A 24,441-nucleotide genomic window follows, 5' to 3' on the forward strand; every position below is an offset into this window, starting at 1 on the left:
TAGTATGGGGGTAAGGAGTTTACCTTAATCCGAATTCCATCTCTAGTTCAATTCTCCAGCATAACATATGGTATCCAGAGTACCTCTAGGGGTCACTTCTGAGCAAAGAGCCAGGAATAGCCCCTGAGCACTGAAGGGTGTGACCCCCAAATAAAAATGAAAAAGAATGTCAGGGGCCAGGAGAAAGCTCAAAGCGCAGGAGTGCCCTGGGTTGGATCCCTGGCACCATGTGGCACCCAAAGCAGAGCGCTGAAAATAGTCCCTGAGCACCCCCCCCCCCCGCCCCATATAGCCCCCAACCAAAACCAAAATCCCTACAATGTCTCCCTAATGATTTTTGCATCGGTCACATGCCCGATACTAATATTTGGATATGCTTTGCTAAATCAGTTATTGACAGTCATTTTGGTGGCATAGCTACCAGAGAATTTTAGATTTGCATGTGGTTCAAATTCCCTTTTTATTGAACAATGCTGCTTCACAGCGCACTGTTCTGTGGCAACCTGAATTTTAGCATTTTCCTTTTCACAAGGAAAAGAATTTTCCTTTTTACAAGGGATGGGTCAGGTTACAACTGCTATGAAGAAAAATAGTCTCATTAGAAGCATTTTTTCCCCCTCCTGGCCCTTCCCTGCCCCATGCCGACAGGGTGGGCAGCAAAAGGAGCATGGGAGGCAAGGAGTGATCACGGCTGAAACAAACCCTTCCACTTCCCACCTGCAGGTCACAGGCAGGAACCAGCGGCATCACTGACCCCAACCAGGGACCGACTTCCTGGTGGCTGTAAAAACAATGCATCACCAGAGAACAAAGTGCCTGTGAACTAAGAATAGAAGAACGGCTCCAAATAAGAGTTCCAGGACTCAGAAACAAACTCCAACCCTGCTCTTTTCGTCAGCTGCCTGCTGTCCTGGCTGCACAAATGCCCCCATCTCAATTCCAACTTGTTTGTATGTCCAGGAGTTTGTACTCAGCTCTAAGTGAAGACTGAGGAACAGATGGAAAGGGGAGACCTAGAGAAATAGGGGATGTAGAATAAAACAGCCCTAAAGGGCTCACACCATGATAGTTCTATAGTTAAGGCATAGAGAGCTCTGTCATCTGAGTCTTTGCTTTGAATGTGAAAGGTCCAGAGAACTCAGTTTTGGGGCCAGAAAGGTAGTACAGGGATAAGGCACTTGCCTTGCCAATGACTGACACTAGTTAAATTCCTGGCACTGCATATAGTTCCCCGGGGCACTGACAAGCATGATCCCTGATCACAGAGCCATGAGTAAGCCCAGCATTGAATGTGAACTAAATTCTCCCCATCATCACCACCAAAAAAGAAAAAAAAAACCACCAAAAAAACCCAGTTTTGCTACGTGGTCCAGGAAACTGATAGAATAGAATGGACATTGAATGAATACTGATTGCATCTGTTTGGAGGCAAATATTATTATTATTATTATTATCAGCTGTTCCATTGATCAAGTGAACTTCTCTTTCTAGATTGCAGTGTTCTCACCTATAAAAATAGAAGGGTTGGATTAAAGTTTTCCTATCCCATCCAGTTCAAAAGTTCTGTGACCTAACAAAACATTCTTAGCACTTCATCCTACTCACTCATTTTAAAAGAAAGCTCATGGGGCAATTTATGATTCAGACCCTGAAGTTGATACTGGCATCACATACAAACACACCTCCCACTTAATGAAGTTCTTAAGAGAGGAAAGGGGAAAAGAAAGAAAACAGAATGATTGATGAGAACGGAGTTAGTGCTGAACATGAGGTGATGGGCCTGCAAGGCAACTTTCATGATGACAGTTTCTGAAAACAAAATTTCAAATGGCCTGTGACCTCAAGAGAGAAGAGGTGGTGATCTGGAGAAACAGTGATAGGTCAGCCATCACGCTAAATTCTGCACTCTGGTAAGCATTTGAAGAATTAGCACCACAGACAGTACACAAAGTTTCTATGGGTTTAAACACACACAGGATTCAGACCAGTCTCTCTGGCTGCCAAAGTCATGCCTTTACCTCACATCAGGAATGATACCTTTGTGCATGGCTTGTCCCTGATACTGAACCTTCTTCACCAACTCTCCCCATCTTCACAGCAAGGGTCGATAAGCCTTTAACGGAGTATGAGTGCATCTCGCCTGTCTTGCCTGGGATATCTGTATGTACCACTATGGAGGTGGGAGGTTGAAATGACATGGCCCAAGTGAAATACACACCACTAGTCAGTACTCTGAAGGGATTGCCATGTTCATTCATCACCTACTGACTTATATCTGATACATTTTAGGTCAGGCTAGATGGTCTTATCGACTTCATTGCCTATTGGGAACCTGTTTCTTTCCCCTACTATGTGGGAGAGTGTTCCACATAATAGCTGCTCAATAAACGTTGGATGAGTGAACAAACCATGATGATCTCCATGGTAGATTCATTTATCCTTCAGCCAACTTTCATGCACCTGCCTGACTTCTGTATCCTGGCATTATGATGTCCTCTGGCCATTGAGATATGGGTAGAAGGAAAAGTTATAATTTCTGGATCTAGACCTGAAGAATCATGGGTTTCTGCTTATTCCCCTGAGATTCCCAGTATCTCTCCTCTCCCTCCTCCTCCTCCTCCACCTCCTCCTCCTCCTCCTCCTCCTCCTCCTCCTCCTCTTTCTCCTTTTCCTCCTCCTCCTTCTTCTCTCTCTCTCTCTGTCCAGTTCTAGGGATCCAACCTGGGGCCTTGCACACACCCAGCCAGTGCTCTAACATGCAAAGCAAAGATACATCTTAGCCCTCCCCTGAGAGTTTCTAACTCCCACAGGAGGACATACATGCTGTTAGCTAGAGAGTTCGTCTGGATAGACCATCCTAGTCATGCTGGGCACTTGTTACTTATGACACCAGGGTTGAAGGTGGCTGTTACCTCACACTGAGGGATGCTTCCTTGACCTGCATCTAGAGATTTCAGACAGCATGTGACTCTGGCCTCTGCCTTCTCAAATCAGGTGGAATTTCACTAATCAGCCTCTCCTTTGGTTTTCTCTTAGCTAGTAATGCCCAATTCAAATAAGAAAAGAGGGGCTACAGAACCCATATTTTGGCTATCTTGGCATAGGACACAGAGTGAAAGATAAAATTGGTGCTCGGGTAGGGGCTGGTGAGGAAAAATATGGATGTATTCTGGTAAAAATCCTGCGCAGGCAGCAATCTAGATCTCAAGACGCTCAGGGTCAAAAAGTCCGTGATCCTCAAAATGTGGGAAGTAGACTTCAGTGGTGAGATAGTATCCTTTCAGACCATCTAAAGTAGACTAGGGTTACAATTTTAATTGTTTTTGGAGAATACAGCCAACCTGTGGTTTCAGGACTATTAATATTTAAGATAAATTTAAAAATCAAGCAGACAACTTAAAGGAAAAAATTAAGTGAAAAATAACTGCACAAGTGGGCGTGACTATAGGAAATATGACTAAAGTTCAGGAAACACTGAACCATTTCCAGTCTCATTTGCCTACAAATCAACCACATCATTGCCAGCATTTCTGAGCATCAATGTGATAGAAAATAAATTTGTGGGATTATAGAGCCAGAGCAATAGTACAGCAAGTAAGCCTCTTGCCCTACACATAGCCTACCTATGGATTCAATTCTTGGCATCCCATATGGTTTCTTGAGCCTTGCCAGAGTGACCCCTGAGTGCAGAGCCAGGAATAAGTCCTGAGCACCCTTGAGTATGACCCCAACAACAAAATAATAATAATAGTATTTGTGACATCCCCTTTCCATGGGACATCAAAAGGATGCATGGTCGCCCACCTACGAGATGGTTAGACTTCTTCGTCAAAACCCTGAACAAACAGCTTGAGCCCTTCATGTTCCTGGAGCGAGCAAATGCCATTGGGCTACACTAGCACAAGACAGGGACAAATGGAGACGTTACTGGTGCCCGCTAGAGCAAATGGACAATCAACGGGACGACAAGTGATACAAATGATACAAGTGAATATTTGTGAGGGGCTTTGGGGGGGTGGGTAGTCCCAAGCAATGCCTTGGTGATCCTTGGCCAACTAGGACAGATTGTTCAATGCTGAGGCTGATCTGGAGTCTCCGGGGTCACTGTGGCATGCTGAGGAGTCGGGTATGTGATTCCAGGAACTGGACTCAGAGTCCGCCATAAGAAGGACATGCACTCAAGCCCTTTGATCTATGGCCCAGTATTTTGAAGCAAAAAGCAAAAAAGTCAACCTCGAGAATCCAGAGTGTGTGTGTGTGTGTGTGTGTGTGTGTGTGTTTGTGAGTGTGTGTGTGTGTGTGTTTCCAAGAATAGAACTCAAAGCCTCAGGGCAGGAGAGGAAGTACAGTGGTTAGGGATTTGCCTTACACGTATCTGATCTGGGTTTGATCCCGGGCATCCCCAATGGTCCCTCAAGCAACACTAGTAATTCCAGAGTGCCGAGCCAGGAGTAACCCTTGAGTATCGCTTGGTATGACCACCCTACCCCGCACAAAAAAATTCGAAACCTCATATTTGCAAGCTACCGAGAGTATTCGATATGCCAGACGCAGTAACAACAAAGTCTCCAATGGAGACGTTACTGGGCCCGCTCGAGCAAATCGACGATCAACGGGAGGGCCTACCTGCCTACCTGCCTACCATATTTACAAATCATGTGCTTGACCACTGGGCTGCATCTCCCACTCCAATCCCTGTTCTGAACATCAATGTCTTGACTGATTCCAGATGGAGAATCTGATACCGGGGAAGTTGAGCTGAGCCAGGTGAGCTGCAAAACCAAAATATAAACCCCAATCTTTGGACTCTTCACCCAGTGCTCTCAATCCTACTGCCTAAGGAGAACTGTGGCAAGATCACTGGGCATTTATGGCAGGGGCTGAGTGAGGAGATCACCACAGCAGTGAAGCCTTGAAGGGCAGAGATGGGGACAGAGACAAGGCTGCCAAGATGAGGCAAATGTTTAAGGACGTGCAATAGCAAGAACGTGGGCAAATTTATTCCGCCATAAGGGCTGGCAGAACAAGGACGAGCAAACAGGGGCCGCTTCCTGAGAGCTTCCCGGGAGACCCGCCGCCCCCACCAGTGTTGAGAAGCAGTTTCCTTAGTGACAACAGCGGAGTTTCTATTTCGGTCTTCCACTCACCCATTGTTTCTGTCCCAGTGGACTCTCAGGGTCACTCCCCTGTGCCCCCTCCGAATCATACCTCTGAGAGGCCCTTCAAAAGGGGCCCTTTCAGGGGCAGGTTTGAATCAACTTCCCTTTCCACAGCTCCCACTTGGCGCCCGAGGCAAGCTGTCAAAACATGGCTGGACTCGGGGCTTTACAGTAAAGCACCAGCCTTCCATGGAACATGCTGCTTCCTTCCCTCTACAAAAATCAAACCCGGGGCATGCTTATCTCAGGATATAGGGTGTGTCACAGCCCCACTGCCGCTACATCCTTACGGGCTGAAGAGGCATCCGAAAGTAATACATATGCAAGATGCGGGGTATGGGATGGGTCATGTTCACTACGAGTGCTCACGCTGCTTGGCAATGTCCTGAGTCGTTCCATTCCTCGTAATCTAATAAAAAGACACAGTCTCTGATCTCCATTTTAGAGAGGACAAAGTCAATTCAGAGAGGTTCAGTAACATGCTAAATACTGCCTGGCTAGGTACGGGCAAGACTGGGATTCAAACTTCTGTCCACATGGTTCTACCTATCGTCATACACCTTGACCAATACTCCACAGATAGAGAAAAAGCTTGGCCAGATCTTAGAAGAGAGATTCCCTCTTCCCTTCTTCTCCCTTCGCATTCTATGACCAACTGCCTTCTTATTTTCCACCCCCAATTCCTCCAGAATCTCTTAGCAGACTCTCAAAGTCATTCAATATTTTCCAGAGCAGAAGGGTCAATAGCCAGACAATCAATTACATTTTGAACTCCAATTAATAATCCTTGGGTCGTATATACTCAAAAGCACTCATTAACTCATTTGAGTTTGGTGAGGAGAGAACTGTTCTTGACTTTTTGTGCAAGATATCTGCACACCTTAGATTCCTATCAGACGTGATATGAAAATGAATGTCGCAGCACCAACATGTGTCATGTGGGGAAACTCAGTGGGAGAAGGCAGAGATTCATCACAGAAGCTTTTTATACAAACACTAACCAGACCACAGCAGACATCCACCCAAAGAGGCCAGCTTGCCAAAAGACTAAAAAGCAGTGGTACAAAAGATGGATGCTGAACACAAAAAAAGCCGTGGGGCGGGCCCCATGCTTATAATTATCACATAGTGCCCGAAGGCTGTGTCTCTCTTGTATTCGTTCTGCCTAAGCTTGAAGTCAGGCCCATTACAAGCAAGCTAAGTGATTGACAAAACTATTTCTCTAAACCTCAGCTTTAACCATTCACCAAACAGTGTAACTATGTAAAACACTGCAGCCAAATTCTAGTTTTAGGAGCATTTTAAGAGCTAATAAAAGTAAGAGGCTTAGTGATACAACATGTATCTAAATCAATGATAGCTATTATTTATTATTTCTCTCCCCCCTCCCCCGCCCCTCGTGCTGATGACCAAGGCCTCATGATCTACCATTGAGCTATACTCCTAGTCAGTCCCTAATGTAACTTTTATTGATGTTAACTACAAATAAACTATAGTAAACGATGTAAATGATGTAGTCCATTTCCATATCAAAAACTCAAAAAAGTATTCTTTATCAAATGAGCAAATAGTGAGCTCAGTGATATGGGGAAAGGAGAAAGCGTAAAAGCATTCAATTACACAGAAGATGAAAAAATACATGTCTATGGTCACATATAAGGATCTGTAATGAGCATTACAAAATCAGTCTGCAAAATAGAATGCTTATGAAAGGAAGTGAAAAATCACTGGCAATTTCCCTTAGAAAACAGTTTGAGTTTGGTAAAAACTTTAATCCCTGGGCCCCAACAAATAAACAAATGGGACAGAGATAGAGTGAAGGCCAGAGTTCCTAGCATTCTTTAGTCCTTAGAAGTTCTATGCTTCTAACTTCTCCCTCTGCAATAACTAGGTGCTAATAATCTCTTGGTCTGTGTGTTTGTTGTGGTGGTGCCGGGGAATAAACCCAGGACCTCATTTATGCGAGCATACTTCCTACCATTTCCCTGGCCCCGGAACGAACAATCTCAGTGAGCACAGCAGCAAACTGGAATCTCCCCTGATATGATCTGGCTGCAGCTACCCAAGGATGAACACAATCAAATCACCAGGAGCACGTCAAGAAAGCCTACAAAAACTTGACTTCAGGCAGAATAAACTTCCAACACAGACTTTAGTCCTCTTCCAACTGAAGATCTTGGAAGTCTATTTATTCTGTGAGAACAGACATAGCAACAACAAGAAAAAAAAAATTCAAGAGCTGATGCATTTTTTTTTTCCTCCTCTTTCCTTCCTCTGAATTGAAAACAGGTCTTATCAAAAGTAAAATACTAGCATCGTGTTGTAAGAGCAAAGTGTGAAAGACACCACAGAGGCCCCGCCACCCTCCCTCTCACTCTGCTCCAATCACAGATGCTAAGGGCGCCCCTGACAGCTAGGCACCCACTTAACTCACCATCTCCACCAAGCACAACCATTTGTGGTCTTGAACACAACCACACAGCTCTTCACTGATGTGCACCAAAGTGAGACACACACCCGCTTCTGTCATTCCGGGGGGAGGCGGGGGCTATACCCGCTCACAGCAACATTTCTTGGGCAATGAGAAGCCAGCTGTGTTCGCAGACACCTCAGCTCCCAGCACAGCTGGTGAGCTCGGCCCTCCCTAGCTCAGCAGCAGCCACCGCTATCCTCCCCGCCACGGGCAGCTTACCTGAGCAGGGACAAAAAAGCAACACCACACCATGGGGCGCTCCGACCTCATCCACCTGGAGTCCCCTGCCCCTAACTGTGGTGGCGTCCTGTGGACGGGATTCTCTGAGCGGAGCAGAACAGAGCATGGTTTCCTTGAAGGAACTCCTCCCCGCCACTTGGGCTGCATGACAGGAAGTGACAGGGGGCCATCAGTTACAAGTGTCAGAAGCAGAGAGCGGCACCAGCCTGGAGCTCCCCACCTCTGGCGGTTTCCTCGCCTGCTGCTGCTTGCTGCTTTTTCAGAACATTCTGTCTCTGGACACTCAAAGGCACAGTCCCAAATCGGTTTCTGGCTGACAATCTCTAGTCCGTGAGAAGCACACAATGGTCGCTGGGTCCCCACCTAGGGTCAGGCTGGCCATTCCTGTGGCGCTGCTGAGTTTGCTGCCAAATGTCCATACCTTGAGTCTTGGACCCAAATATGAGAGAGAGAGAGAGAGAGAGAGAGAGAGAGAGAGAGAGAGAGAGAGAGAGAGAGAGAGAGAAACCCAGGAGTGGAGAGGAACTTTGGGTGTTTGGAGAAGAATCAATGGCCCGTTTGAATTTCACTGAAGAGCCAGCAGCCCTGCCCAGGATACAAGACCCCAGTTTCAGGGCAACTCAATCAATGAGAGCCACTGCGCAAGTGCCACACCCATCCGTTTCTTCCCCTTTTTTTCTTGGGCTAATCTGGCATCCCCTCTTCAGAGCCCCATCAAAATAGCTGCTTCTGAAACCTCCCTTTCAGTTTGCGATGCAGAAAACAGGAGACTTTCAGAAGATTTTATTGCTCTTCTCAGTTATTATGAAAACAACTCAGGACTGCTATTTCTCATAGGAACTAGGGTGTCACCAAAAAGCACACCTTGTCCCAGTTCTCTGCCTTTTACAAAACTCAGACTTCCTGGCTGATTCAGAAGGTTTTACAGTGAACTACGAGGTTTCAGCTGCACTAGCTCAACCACTACCCCCACCAAGCCTCCATCACCCTCCTCGGGGAGTGGCAATGCTCTCACGAGCACTAGTATTATAGCAGAGTTTTTACTTGTTTGCATTTTAGTTCTCTAATCAACCATTATTTAATTTATGGGGGAGGGGGGTGGGTAACTCTTTCTAGTGACAATGACCAAGCCCAGGGCTTCCTGAGGTCTTTGTGTTAAAAAATGCACTGTTTTTTTTTATTATTATTTTTAAGCTTTTTGGATCACACCCGGCAATGCTCAGGGGTTACTCCTGGCTCTGCTCTCAGGAATTCCTCCTGGTGGTGCTCAGGGGACCATACGGGATGCTGGGAATTGAACCTGGGTCAACCGCGTGCAAGGCAAATGTCCTACCCACTGTGCTATCACTCCAGCCCAAAAATACACTTATTTTTTAAGAACCTTTGCCTATCTCAGCCCTGAGACATGTGGGTGACTTAATGCAGAGAATTCCTTTAGTTAGGTTCAGGGGCTGGAGCAACAGTACAGAGGGGAGGGGCTTGCCTCACACACGGCCAAGATGGGTTTCATCCCCGGCACCACATATAGTAAGACCTGAGCACTGCCAGCTACGGGCCCCAAACCAACCATAAATAAATTAAATCTACCTTTCAACTTCAGTGCTTATAAGAAAGGAGGCTCTCCCCACTGGCCATGCCAGCTCTTCGCCTAGGGCCTCTGAAACATGCCTTCCACCCAACAGACATTGTAGTGACTACACCAGACTCTCGCAGACCAAGGTGACCCTCTCTGACCAGAAAATGAAAAAAAAAATACTGCCAGGAATTTAGAAAGAAAGGAAAAAAGAAGGAAGGAAGGAAGGAAGGAAGGAAGGAAGGAAGGAAGGGAAGAAAGAAAGAAAGAAAGAAAGAAAGAAAGAAAGAAAGAAAGAAAGAAAGAAAGAAAGAAAGAAAGAGGGAGACAGAGAAAGAGAGAAAGAAAAAGAAAAGAAAAGGAAAGGACAAGAAAGAAAAGAAAAAAAAAAAGAAAAAGCAGTGAGGGACCAAGAATAATCTGAGTCTTGCGGATGCATTTGTTTTTAAAGGGGAAGTGCTTTGGGGAAAGCATCTCAGAGCAGCAGACACACATCAGAATTCTGCGGGGTATTCTAGGTAGACCCGGCAAGAGCCATAGCAGAACCATGGGCTGTGTCTGGGGGGGAAAAAATAGCAAACGCTTTGCTGGTTTTGTTTCTCGCTTCAAGGAGCATGAAGGGGGTCCCATCTGTTCAAGAAGGAAGGAAGTGAAATCGCTGTGAAAGGCTCCGGCACTTCAAGCAAACGACCTGGGTCACCTCAGGGCCTTTTAATACCTCCCCGTCCGGCACCTGGGAAAGGCTCAGTAGGCTGCATCCTATCAAACAGCAAGCGGCCACAAAAAGTAGGTATCAGGGCCGAGCGGAAAGGGCTCAGGGCACACGTCTTGCAGGCAGGAGCCGGGGATTTGCTCCCCAGCCCAGGCAAGCGACTTGCAGCACCACCTGGAATAAATCCTGAGTGCACATGGAGTGGCCTCCTTCCCCAAAAGTGGCTTGTTCTTGGGAGCTGCTGGTCCCTAATAGGGAGGCAGGGAGACAATCCCAACACACCTCTGGCCTCGCCTCCAGCTCTGAAAGAGCCTGGGTTTGAGGCCTGGAACCCCTTGGGAGACACCAGTTTTGGTAACAGCTCAGGAAGAAAGTCAATTCAAAAAGTCAAAGAAAGTGGGGGGGCAAGGGGGGAGGAGGAAGGGAGGGGGGCAGCAAAGGAGGTCCCATAGCTCGGCCCTGTTTCTCCCCGAGGATTTGCAAACAAGCCGCTTCAGAAACCCCAGCAGTGGCATCCAGGCCCCTCGGAGTAAGGAGCCAGAGGAAACTGGAGGAGACCATTTTGGAATGGGTGAGTTTCTTCTGAGAGCAGAGAGGGCAACAATCGCAAACACGAGCCCCGTGTTCGTGGAATGATGAGCCTTCCTTCTAGCTGCTGACTGTGAGCGGAAAAGAAGAACCGAAAGCCGTGGGCGAGCACACTCAGAGCATGGGGGAAACTGGAGGGGCTCAGGCCAGGTAGCCGTGCAGCGGGGGCGGGTCCCTGCAGACACCCTGGCAGGGAAAAGGGCAAAGCCGGCCCAAGGGAAGAAAAAGATGGGCCTCGGCCTTCTCCTCAGATGCCCTGCTCTGACCAGCAGCGCAGAGATGAATCCAGCACAGGGGCCCCACCGAGCCTCTCAGCAAGAGGTTCCTGTCCGCAGACCCTTGGCCATGTCCAACTTTATAATTTGAGCTCAGAAAAGAATTGGAAATGTGCTTCTTCTCTAGGTGGCATCTCTGAGGCTCCTGACTGGGTACTCAAACACATTTTCTGTTCTGATTTTGGAGGCGAGTGGCCTCCTACGCAGTGCTCAGGTATTGCCAGTAGGACCATTTCCAACTAGAAATTTCAGATTTTTATATAAGGTTCCCCAACGTTTTCATGCTGGTAATGAATTGTCTTTCTAAAATGCCACAGAGCCACACAAAATACCAGTGCTGGCTGGATTTGAATGGAGGGTTACCACCACTGGTAACCCTGTGGAGCTCCTTCTGAACATCTCCATCTGTTGAAACACACATAAATTTTTGGGTATAACATTATTCCCATTTAAAAAATGGAACGATAGGACCAGGGAGCTAGCTAGCTCACAGGTCTGGAACACAAGCTCCCTATGCAAGAGGCCTGGGTTCAATCAATGACAACCAACAGTCCCTGCGTACCACCAGGTATGACACCAAAATGTTAAAACAGAGAGGGGGGAGAGAGGAGAGAGAGAGAACAGTGGGGAAAATAGCACTGTTTTATCACTTTTTTGTTCACTTAATCTTTAATCTCTAGTGCATTTCCCCACCTAACCCAAGTTTCAATTTAATCGGCACACTCCATGGTAGGAAAGCACTGGAATTCCTCCACCTCCACCTTGGGAGCATTCAACAAGCACTAAAAGTGCTCTTAAATTATCCCTCATGTTTCCTCTTTACCTCAGGCATCATTGGACATGTTGCTCACACGAAAAGTGCACCTGTGTTTGGAGGTTAAACTCTCACCAAAGAGTAACAGAAACCTTACATGGGCACTGAAGTTTTCACATTTAATAGGAGAAACTTAACCTGTGGTTTGCAGGGACCTTCACACATATGGGAAGCTAGGCCTTGCCATTATCCCACAGTACAGATCTTTTTGTTTGGTTTGGGAAACCACCTCTGGCAATGCTTGCTGATTACCCCCAGTGCAGTGCTCAGGAGTCAATCCTGGTGGTGATCAGGGGACCATGCAGTGCCAGAGATAGAAGCCATTCCTCCCCCATATACACCCCAGTTCTCTGGGCCATTTCTGTTGTACATATTTTTAAAGTGAGACTCATCTGTGTATCATGAGCCTGTCCAAGGCAGCGGGCTTGAGGTCTGGGGCAGAGCTGAGTGCATTAATCTCCTGCACTCGGCTTCCCAAACACCAAGCCAGAAGAATACCCTGGAAGAGTCAAAAGCTTGCCATGTGGCAGACATCAAACCACAAACCACTGTAGGAGAAGGTTGGAGGGTGGGAGAAGGAAGAGAGGGAGAAGAGAGAGAGAGAGAGAGAGAGAGAGAGAGAGAGAGAACACACTAAAAAAAACAAATAATTTCTGGGAAAGGACAGTCCGATTTTTAAAGTCATTTTCACAGTCAGTGAAAATAAATTCTACATAAATTAAAATGTTAGGAGAAAAGGCTATAAAATTCTGGGGATATAGGTTTTACTTTTTAAAAAAAATGTGTGGAACTGAATTATTATATATTTATATATGAGAAGCTTGTATATGGCCCCGGCCACAGAAATACTATTTCCCACACCTGGTTAAACAGTATGCTAATGACACCCACATGTAGCACCAACATGGGGAGCCAGCTAAGACTCCACCTCCCTGCACCCTTTAAGCCGCTTGAACTTGAAGATGTCTGTGTTGTTATTCTGCACATCTAAGGTATTTTTTGCTGCAAAATTTCCAGTAGATTTCTTACCAAGATATTACAAGAAACGTATTCATTTGGGTTATGAAATTTTCACTTGCGTGAAGCAGAGCAGTTCAGTTACGTTCCAGGAAAACTGCTTCTTCATTAAGAGTTGTTGATGAGGGGCTGGGGAGATTAGTACAGGGGATTCAATCCCCAGCACCACATGGCCTCCTGAGTGCCAGCGGCCAGCTATGCCCAAGTAGTACCACATCCTCAGGCTCCAGTACTGAGCTTATGGCCACCTGTGCCATGTCCTTGAGGCCTCCCTTCCAAGAAAAGAAGTATTGACGATTTTCACTTTATGTCCATGGGCATTTTGCCTGCGATGTTTTCCCGATGTATTTTCACTCATCCCTTTCCCGCTTCTGTTGTGTGATATCAGGGGTCCCTCACTGCGGGCTGTTGCTCTCCACGGGTCACCCGTGACTACATGGGCTTGCACTGGTTGCATACTCCAGTTGAGTGCTCACATGCACTTGGTTGTGATGTGCAGGAGATCAGGCACTTTGGTTGTGGTTCTAGGGATCCCACAGAGCAGAACTGCTAGGATCAGATTGTGATTGGGGTGCAGCGTCGGGGATCAAACTTCTGGCCTTCTGCCTGCTAAGTAGGTCCTTTCCCAGTGGGCCAGCTCTCCACCTGCCTCCACTCAAATTTTATTCTGGATTCTTGGACTTTCTCCATTTGTACCCAAGAAATCTTAGATATCACAAAAGTCCAGAGTAGGTATTTTAGGGGTTTTGACATTTTCTACTCGATGATCAAACAGACCATCCTTAACAGCTCTGTAAGCTGAATTATATGTAAGCTCTGTAAGCTGAATAGCACAGCGGAATTATTTTAAAAAAATTTTTTTTCATGAGAATTCTACTACATCGATGGTATACCATTTTAGCCAAGATTCTAACATCAGAAAAGTATCACTGCTCAGATCTTAGGGTTGTGTGGCTGCCATCAAATTCATGGAAGACTCTGAAAACCAAAATCATCTGTGGTTAAAAGGGGAAGTACAATTATACTCTCGGTATTATTATGCTGGCAGGAAAGCAAAATGAACCAGACATCAGAGAGAAGTTTAAAGAACAGAGTCCCAGAGCCTGGGAGTTTACTTAGGGTCGACCCTGTCTTTGAATGTTTGACTGGTCATTCCTCCCTGCTGGAAGTGTGCTGTGAATCTAAACAAAACCAAAGCCACCACTCTGATGGCCACACCATGGGCTGGGAACAAATGGGGACCAGCGGGGGTCCACACCCTATTGCTCCAGGCCAGGGCTGACTGGACCAAAGGTGCTTTAGAACAGAGTGGGACTGACTGGTTTGTGCTCTTCCTCTAGAGCTCTGATGTGCTCTGGCTCAGTAGGGTAACATCACAGAAAGAAGGGAACGGGCCCAGCACTCAAGGTTAAGAATTAATCAATATTCAAAAACCAGAAATTGAGCTTCCATATGACCCCACAATACCACTTCTGGGAATATATACCAACGGTGCAAAAAAGCACAGTAGAAATGACATCTGCATTTGTATGTTCACTGCAGTACTGTTCACAATAGCTATAAACTGGAAACAACCCAAGTGCCTGAGAACATACGACTGGTTAAAGAAACTATGGTACATCTACACAATGGAATACTGTGCAGCTATTAAAAGAGATGAAGTCATGAAATTTGCTTATAAGTGGATAGACATGGAGAGTATCACGCTAAGTGAAATGAGTCAGAAAGAGAGGGATAGATATAGAAGGACTGCATTCATTTGTGGAATACGAAATAACATAGTATGAGACTGACACCCAAGGACAATAGGCACAAGGGCCAGGAATACTGACCCAAAGTTGGAAGCCTGTGTCAGGAGCTGGGGGAGAAGGTAGCTGGAATAGAGAAGGGATCACTAAGTCAGTGATGGTTGGAGGGATCAGTCCGGATGAGAGATGTGTGCTGAAAGTAGATAAAGGACCAAACATGATAACCTCTCAGTATCTGTATTGAAAACATTAATGCCCAAAAGTAGAGAGAGTATGGGGAAATTGTCTGCCATAGAGGCAGGAGGAGGGTTGGAAAGGGGGGTATACTGGGGACATTGGTGGTGGAGAATGTGCACTGGTGGAAGGATGGGTGTTTGATCATTGTATGACTAAAACTCAAACATGAAAGCTTTGTAACTGTATCTCACAATGATTCAATTAAGAAAAAAAGAATTAATCAATAAAATGTTTTCCTCCATGGACTTAACATGAGAACTAAAAATAAGTGACACTGGAACAGGGAAGTCTCAACAGATGTTGACCAAAGCAAAACTTAAGTGCTAATCTTATTGGTTTGTGACAAGTGTGATTTTTTTTACTTACTAAACAAATCTCAATTTTTTGAGTGGGGAGTCACCCCTGGTGGTGCTCAGGACTTATTCCTGGATCTACATTCAAAGATCTCTCCTAGAAGTGCTGAGGAACCATATGAGGTGCTGGGGATTGAACCCGGGTCAGCTGTGTGCAAGGCAAACTCCTTAGCCCCTGTTTCATCACTGTAGCCCAACAGATTTTGATTTCTATAAATTTATCACATCAGTTTGGAAATGAACACATACAACAACTAATTTTTATAGGGAGGAGAAGAAAAGAAATAGAGTTACGGTGAAGGGGAGAAGAAATAGATGAGAAGCAATGGGAACAGGGGCCAAGGGGACTCAGCTACATTGATGGTATTAAGGACACAGTCAACAACACTGAAATCATGAGACACTTAAATCGCAAAACCTCCATTTTAATAACCAAACTTAAAAGGTGCCTGTCAAAATGGCAAGCTGTAGCTGAGTTAGGGGAAGGAGTTGTGCACAGGAGAGGGAATCTGGGAACACTGGTGGAGGGAGGTTGACACTAAGGGCAGGATTGGTGATGGAACATCGCATGCCAAAAGCCTAACTACAAATAACTTTGTAACTTATGGTGCTTTAATAAAATAAATTTTGGGGAAAATTTTTAAAGTTATTTTTGTAATCATTTTTTTAAAAATCCATTTTAAAAAAAAAGAGCCTTCAGAACAGAAGCAAGAGCAGCCTGAAGAATGTGCACAGAGTTGACTTGGGTGCTTGCAAATCAGCTCATGGGATTTATTTCTTAGAAACATGAATACTCTGACCACAGCTTTGTCAAGGGACTATCATGTCCCCTTCTTTACACTGTCAGTTAAAAGTGAAATTTGGGCAGGTTGCTGACCTCTGTCTAATTCCTAGAGAAAATAAAGAGGTTTAAAACCAGATTAGTTGCTCTCCATCAGCCAAAGAGCTTCCTTAGTTGGAAATGAGGCTGACTGCCCAGCATTATACTGTCAAAATTCATTAGAGGTGGAAAAATCTGAATTTGACAGGGGTAGTAGTCCTAACACTCAAATAAATACTTAGAGAATTTTCAAAAGTAATTTGCTTATAGCAAACCAACTCTTGACTAAATTTCTTAGTTAAAAATTGATCCCCAAAGCGAAGTAAATTTTATTATAAAGTTTCTCAGCATTATTTTTACTCCATATATCTCAAGGATAATTTCTGGGAACAATGACATGATTAGAACCATGAAGAGTAAGTTAACATGAGGACCCCAGAGTGACAGTACAATAGGTAGGACACTTGCACAAGGCTGACCTGGGTTTGATCTCAGGTATCCTAGTTCCCCAAACCCTTCCAAGAGTGATTCCTGAGTGCAGAGCCAGGAATAAGCCCTGAGCACCACTGGATGTGGTCCAAAAACAAATGAACCAAAAAAGTTCATATGAGGACCCTGTATTTTGTTGTGTTGTTGTTGTTCTACCAATTGCTAGTTGAATGACATGGTGAGTCATTAATCTATCTATTTACTTGTTTATTTTTGCTTTGGGGAACCTCATCTTGTGGTATTTGGGACCACTCCAGTGGTAGGAATCAAACCCAAGGTCTTACACAGACAGGTCCTATCACACCCCGGGTCCCAGTAAGTCACTTAACAGCCTTGACTCTTAGTCTCCTCATTTTAAAAACAAGAATAATGATTCCATCATCCCTTGCAAGATTGTAGAAGGACTTTAGAACAGATGTGTTTTAAAAACAGAAATGAGGGGGGTGCTGCAGATCACCATACTCTGTGTTTTTATATACACTAATTTGTTTATTCATTAAAAAATGAAAAACAAACTGTTTATTTTTTTTCAAGCAGAATCAATTTTCACTGGTGGGTAATTATGATTTTGGTTTAAATTTGTCTCTTAGCAAATTGAAAAGCTGATCCAAAACCCCAAATAGCTTTCATTTTATCTTTATTTTAATGAGCACTAACAACTGAGCATCCAATATGAAAAAGGCAATGAAAAAGTACAATTTTCCACTTTCATTTCTTCCTTCCAATAGGGAAATATACAAGAAAGTCATTAAAATGTGGTTAGATTTATTTATTTCATTTTACTGCAGGCTGGTGCTGTGAGTGGCAGTGCACAAGGACGAGACCCTCCCCCACGAGGGCTCCGTGCCAGGATCAAACCCAGAGCCTCACGCGTGAAAAGCGTGTGCTCTACCAATGGAACCACCTCCCTGACCCCATGTTTATTTTCCAAACGTGGACCATTCTCACTTCCTCAAAATTCCCATGGCATCTAAAAAGTCCTTTGAAAACACCCCCCAAGAAAGTAGCTGTGCAGTCATGGCTTGGAGCCTTCATTCAGCCTACACCATGGTGAGAGTTGTTTTCTGTTTTGTTTAGTCTATGTCCGAGTGTACTTGAAGAATAAACAGTGCCACTTTCCCCTTACATCAGGTTCAGAAAGGAATCACCTAAGCTCCAGGAACCACCAAACTGAGCAGGGGGAGAGTGGGAGGGGGAGGGAGGAAGGGAGGAGGAAGGTGTTTGGGGGAGAGTGGTTAGTGGTTGGGGGGGGGTCACTCAGAAAAGGCTTCTGGATCCCGATCTAGGGAGCCTCCCCTTCTAGGACTAAGCCCAGGAGGCTGTGCCTTTAAGTCCGACTTCCTGGTAAGGCTCAGAGATTTCCGCCTGCAGCTTCCTGGAGACCGTATGAGATAAACAATAAACCTTGCAGCAAAATCATGGACAATAAGCCCCACATGGCCATAACAAAAAGCAATTATAAACGCTGACAATAGCTCAGGCATTTCCAGCAGGAATGCGAATTCGTGATAAACATGGGAGAAACATGCTACTCCACACACCTGCACAAACGAAAGGGGTTCTTAAGAAATAAAAGAGGTCCTCGCCTCTCATCAGCCTGAGAAAGGGTTGCTTCCAAATTTGGTGCTCTTTTCTTAATCATTGAGAAAGGCAGTTAGGTCTCTTGTAAAGTCCCACCACAGATGAGTCACTCAGCCCTCCTGCCTCTGTGAGAAACAGTCCCCATCCTCTCGATACATTGCGCCCAATTCCCTTTTGAAGCTTGGGAGGACCCTTACTCACAAACCACAGTTGGACAGATAAAATGCAGAGGCCCCACATCTGCTTCTCCAGCCTCCCTTGCGTGAGGGCAGGCGAGCCTAAGTTAGGTTCATCCAGCCTGGTAGCCCTACCCCCCAGATTTGCCATCCAAAGGTGGGATGCAAAGCCACCAGCCCCAGACCCTTCATCCTGCAGAGGGTGGCCTCAGGGGCAGCGGGGAGTGCAGACTGGGCAGGTAAGTTGGTGCCAGGGTTTAGGTGCAAACCTTGTTGCTTCCCCCCGCCCTGCCCCCACCCCCAAAGAGCAGCATCAGCACCCCAGCAGGAAACATTTGGTAGTGTCATTTGGAATGTCCTGCAGTTCCCCTGAAGCTATTTACAAAATTCTCCGAGAATTAGAGGATTCAGAATTCTCTGAAGAATTCTCTGAGCTTCCCCTATCCTTTAATAGATTATTTTGCTGCCTAAATCAATCAGAAGAGTTTTATATGAAGCTTTGGCTCATGCACACAGAACAGAGAATGGGCTAAAGCTCAAGCCGTCCCAGAAACCAATCGCTCAGAATCAATGAACATATGGATGGAATGACGTCTAACACTTCAGATTCCACCCGAACACAGCCCCCTGGGCTCCCAGGCCTTGTATCTTATCGTCTCCCTCTTTGTTTCCTCTCCTCCCAAGCTCTAGTTCTACCTCATTTTCCTCATTAGGTTCTTTCCGACCTCAGGGCCATTGCACTTGCACCCCAGTGCTTCATTCAACTCTTCACATTGCACCAGTCCTGTCTCACAGTGGGGTCTCAGCTTACAGAAGACCCTCCCCGACCAGGCTGCCTCACCATCATGGCATTCTGTTTTTCCTTCCATTACAGAAGTCAACTGATTGCATTACTGATAGCAATAACCACAATCACTGGCTGGAGGCTTAGTGGCTGCCGGATGCTAAGCCAATAAGCTCCTTTCACTCTGCCCATCTCTGGCTGACAGAGGAGAAGACTGCCTCCCAGGGAGTGAGGTGCTTTCCTGGGAACCAAGTATGGCAGTGAGGACTGAGGGACTGAAACCCAGGCTGGCAGTCTGAACTCTGCACTACATGTCTTCTAGACAGTGTCCGCTGGTAAGTGACCTGCCCGTGACACAGCCTCTGAACACAAAGGATGGGCCTGGCTCTCAAGCCCTGGTGGCCTGAAGCGTCACATCTCCCAGCTGGGGCTACTCTATTGATGCAACATTTCCTACGTTGGGCAAGAAATGCAGCCAAGGGGTTGGAGCGACAGCACAGCGGGTAGGGCGTTTGCCTTGCACGCAGCTGATCCGGGTTCAATTCCCAGCATCCCAAATGGTCCCCTGAGCACCGCCAAGGGTAGTTCCCGAGTGCAGAGCCAGAAGTAACCCCTAATGCATTGCCAGGTGTGACCAAAAAAGAAAAAAATAACAAAGAAAAAGAGAGAGAAAAAAGAAAAGAAAAAAAGAAACGCAGCCACGCATTTAAAGAGGAGGTGGTGCCTTTATTCAAGAGAAATGTGCCGAGTGTGGGACTTACAAAAGAAGGAGGGAGGCAGAGAGAGCCAGGAGTACCCCCTGATCATTGCCAGGTGTGGCCCCAAAACCAACCCCTTCCCCCCAAAAAAAGAACAAAAACAAGAAGTAGGGAGGAGCCACCAGCTAGATGTGATGCTGACCAGCAAACCATCCTGACAGCTCAGGCCAGGCACCGGCCAGACACAATTCTCTGATCTTCCCGGAGCACTTCGGCAGCTGAGCCAGTCATTAGAGGAAGGTGAGGTTGTGCCAGGCTGAGTCGCAGGGAAGAGCCTCGGGCAGTGGGCAGTCAGTCAGAGGACAGAGGGAAAGGCGGGGAGGCTGGGAGAAGTCAAGGTGGGGATCAAGGTGAGGATTCCAGCTCCATTCTGTGGGAAACGGGGAGCCAGTGGCAGTTGAGGGGCAAGAGCAGAGACATGACTAGACACAGTTCTAGGAACTGATCCCACTTCGAGGCTTCCCTGCTCCCTCTCCCTGCTAAGGGAAAGCTAAGTTTGCCTTTCAGACAGGACATAAATGCAGGACTGCCTCCCAGGGGAAATAAGGCAGGGCACTCACCTCGGTAATTTATGGCAGGAAGAAAGAATTCCCCTGCCACCTTTCTTCACAATGCTGATCACCTCTGCCCACATTCCCCTAGTGTGATAACAAGAACCTCACCTCTGGGTTGTGTCAGCATTAAAATGAAAGGCTGATTTAAAGGGGAAAATTTTTTAAAAAGAATGTATGAGGTTGCCCTGCTGACTGGCTTACATGGCAGAACACGGAAAAAAAAAAAGAATGTTGAGACCCAGGGGATTTGTGAGCAGAATGTGCACCTGGGGCTGTGGGGGAGGCAACCCCAGAATGACGTTGAGGCTAGGGATCTTGGTGACACCAGCACTTGGAAATAGGTCCTAGGAAATGAGAGATTCAGTTTGTACTGGAGAGGATTCTGGGGACCCCAAGATTAATGGAGGTGGTGAAGGCAAAGTCTCTCGAAAGTAGACTAGAAGTCAATGAAGCACAGAGGTTAGGAATCTCAAGTTGCCTAACCCTGATTCAAATCCCAGTGCTTTTACTTACTGAGTGACCCTGAGCGATTTATTGCTCTGTGCCTCAGTTTTGTCACCTGTAAAATGGGGGTGACTAGAGCACCCACCACTCAAGGTCATTGTGAGGATTCAATAGTTACCAATAGTTGCATTTGCCATCCCTTTGAGCCCAAGAAATTTTTCATGTGGAATTAGGGGGAAAAAAGGAAAAATTTTTATGCAACCCCTAAAAGATAGGTATATAAGATAGGTATAAATGTCAGCTTTTACTTATGATAAATCATTAATAATTTTTTTTAAATTTTAACATTTTTTCTGCCATCCCCTACAGAGTCTTGAGTCACAGTTTAGAAACTTAAACCTAGAACATTATCTGGCACAAGACAAGTAAAACATTAGCTTCCTGGAGACTGTATCATGTAAACAATAAACTGCGGCAAAATCATGGAAAATGAACTCCTTTGTAGGGCTACAAAAGACAATTACAAATAGCTGACTATAGAACATTTCCAATGGGAATACAAATGTAGGCAATTAGCTGTGGCTATTAATGCAATTCATTTTGGTGTGTAAGATAAACTTTCAAAATACATTGTGCAGTGCAGGGCTGGAGTGATAGCACAGCGGTAGGGTGTTTGCCTTGCACGCAGCCAACATGGCCAACCCGAGTTCGAATCCTCCGCCCCTCTCGGAGAGCCCGGCAAGCTACCGAGAGTATCTCGCCCGCACGGCAGAGCCTGGCAAGCCACCCATGATGTATTTGATATGCCAAACACAGTAACAACAAAATCTCCAATGGAGACGTTACTGGGCCCGCTCGAGCAAATCGATGAACAACGGGAGGGCCTTTACTTTACTTTACTGTGGAGTATATATAACATTACTTGATATGGGTAATATAATGAAACTGTGATCTGCTTTGGTCAATTTAAAAATTTATCTGGAGGTAGAGAGATAGTACAAGTGCTAGGAAACATGATTTGCACCTATCTGGCTGGCACACCATGGTCCCCCCAACATCAGCAGGTGCTGGTCACATGAGATTTGCCAGGTGACCCAGTCATCCCTGCAGGGCCAGAACAGCACTGTATCCTCAGGATCTTGCTGGAACTGACAGCCAAGGTAGCTGAAAATCTCCACCCATTGAGTCTCACTTAGGAGCCCACACCATATCCATCACCCTAAAAAAAGAGAATTTATCGAGTCAGAAAGAGAGGGATAGACATAAAAAGATTGCATTCATCTGGGGGAACAGAAAGTAACAAAATAGGAGATTAATACCTAAGAATAGCCGAGATCAGTACCAGGAAGATTACTCCATGGCTTAGTGGCCAGCCGGGCATTCTAGGGGAAAGGGTGGCTCAGATAGAGAAGGGAACACCAAATAAAGGGTGTTTGGAGGATCCTCCCAGGATGGGAGATGCATGTTAAAAGTAGACTATGGACCAAACATGATTGCCACTCAATGTTTCTTTTGCAAACCACAGCAGTCCAAAGGAGAGAAAGAACAAAAGGGAATGCCCTGCCACAGAGGCAGGGTGGGATGGGGGGGGGGGGGGCGGGAGAGGGGAGGGGGGAGGGATACTGGGATCCATGTTGGTGGAAAATGGGCACTGGTGGAGGGATGGGTATTTGATCATTGTATAATCAAAACCCAAGTCTACAACTGTACCTCATGGTGTTTCACTAATAAAAATTAATTAAAAAAGAGAGAATTTATCAAAGGCAGAAATGAGGGCACCCCAAGAGATGGCACCTGAGCATTGTTTATTTAGTGACTTCTGACCCCCTTCAGATACAGTGACATGAATATCCCTCTAAAGTCAAATTGATTGGCTAAAGTCCAGGCTATACCACATAGGACTTAGAGGTCTGTGAAGGTCACTTAGCCCAGAAAGCCTTGATGTCTTTATCTCTGCAAAGAGGATTACACTAGGACCCCTCTATCAGTTCTGCCAAGCACTGATAATCAATTTCACATGAATTTTTTCACATGTACTCTTCTCTCATGAGCCAGCAAATCACATACAATTATGACATCACTCTACAGAGGAGAAAGCTGCTCCACAAGTCAGAGATGGTCAATAAATAGTAAAGAACATACAGCTGGACAGAAATACAGGGAAACTGACCAGGGTCAGTCCTCTAAGAGTAGTTCTCAGCAGGTGCACCACATAGCATTTCCTTATGGCCCCCAGGAAACACCAAGAACTACAGTGAAAAAATATCTTATAGGGGCTGGAGCAATAGCACAGCAGGTAGGGTGTTTGCCTTGCACGTGGCTGACCCAGGTTTGATTCCCAGCATCCCATATGGTCCTCTGAGCACTGCCAGGGGTAATTCCTAAGAGCCAGGAGTAACCCCTGTGCCTCACCAGGTGTGACCCCAAAAGCAAAATAATAATCTTATAAGCAGGGTACCACAACCTGAAACTAGGAGGCCATAGAGAAGAAATGAGGCCATAAGAACAGGACGTAGTTGGAAAAAGGATGAGAAACACAGCGCCAAGCACTTGATTTTGCACAGCAATACCTGAGGAGGCACGGAGAGCCATGGCAGAGGGAAAAGAAGCCGACAAGCACAGCCATCACCCACTCAGATGCCATGTGCTCGCCCACTGCAGAGCCCTGCCTCATGGCCTCTGCTAGGTCCTGCAGCACCCCCTTGTTGGGTACTACTGTGTTCCAGGTACATAATGGATGCTCCTTATGGACCTCACCGTCTCATCATGGATCAGTGGGCACCGAGGCTCAGAGAGGCTGAGATTCTCGCCTGCCATCACAGAGCTTGTCAGAAGTAGCCCCCAAGTCCAAGACTGCATTTGCCCTACTCCCACTGAAACTGATGAACTCTGAAAACGACCCCTTAATGCCCCTCAAGTGCCCTCTCCCCCTCATTACCTCCCATTCTGAACACACAAAGCTGCTTATTCTACACCAGGATAAAGCCACGGGGGCTGAGCAGGGCCGGAGTAAAAACTATAATTACCACAGACAACAATTTGCATTCCGAATCAGCAATGTGCTCCAGGCCCCATTGGAGCCTTGTAATCAGTTTGGCCTCTGCCCACATCTCGCTCTAAATAAAGGTACAGTCCACTAACAGAGCCACAGAAGGGTTGGGGAAAGGATGCCAGTGCTCCTCTCAGGCCCCAATGCTGCCAGTGGCAGGAAAAAATAAAAGTGCCAGGCAATGGCCAGGGCTGGGTAGAAGTGCAACTCCAGGGAGGTCAAATTCTTTTGTCATAGAACAAAGCCACGAGCAGCCAAGACAGTGAACTGGACCACGGCGAGACCAGTAAATCATTAAAGACAGGAAGCATATTACATAACATGAGGGCCGTGATACAAGGTGGAGCCAACACCCTTCCCTCCTGGATCACAAGTCACTGTCTTGTCCCTGAGTCACAGGTCAGATGGGGGTGGCCTGGATGCCCAGCACATAAAAGACACTCGGAAGATCAGCAAAAGGCCTACCGAAACATAAAAGCCCAGTGAAGCTCCACCGTGAAGAGTATCCCAGAAGGACCTCTCTGTGGACAAAGAATGTCCACGGGAGATTTTGGGTTACTGTGGAGCAAGTGGAGGGTAGAATAGGGGTGAGGGTGG

General features: G+C 46.2%; 1 protein-coding gene across 2 annotated transcripts in view; it reads right to left on the minus strand.

The window, feature by feature from the left end:
- The window catches only part of ARHGEF3 (Rho guanine nucleotide exchange factor 3), a 345,442-nt gene that overhangs the window by 189,083 nt on the left and 131,918 nt on the right, over nt 1-24,441 (minus strand). The window contains exon 1 of one of the 2 annotated variants that reach the window (XM_056129190.1): nt 7,852-7,938. The exons of the other annotated variant lie outside the window; for it this stretch is intronic. Coding sequence (XP_055985165.1) covers nt 7,852-7,902 — 51 coding nt within the window. The 5' untranslated portion in view covers nt 7,903-7,938. Of the gene's footprint in view, nt 1-7,851; nt 7,939-24,441 lie in introns of those variants that run through there. 2 annotated transcript variants of the gene reach the window in all.

Source organism: Sorex fumeus, unplaced genomic scaffold, assembly GCF_029834395.1.
Source record: "Sorex fumeus unplaced genomic scaffold, SorFum_2.1 ptg000072l, whole genome shotgun sequence".
In the NCBI taxonomy this organism is placed as follows: domain Eukaryota; kingdom Metazoa; phylum Chordata; class Mammalia; order Eulipotyphla; family Soricidae; genus Sorex; species Sorex fumeus.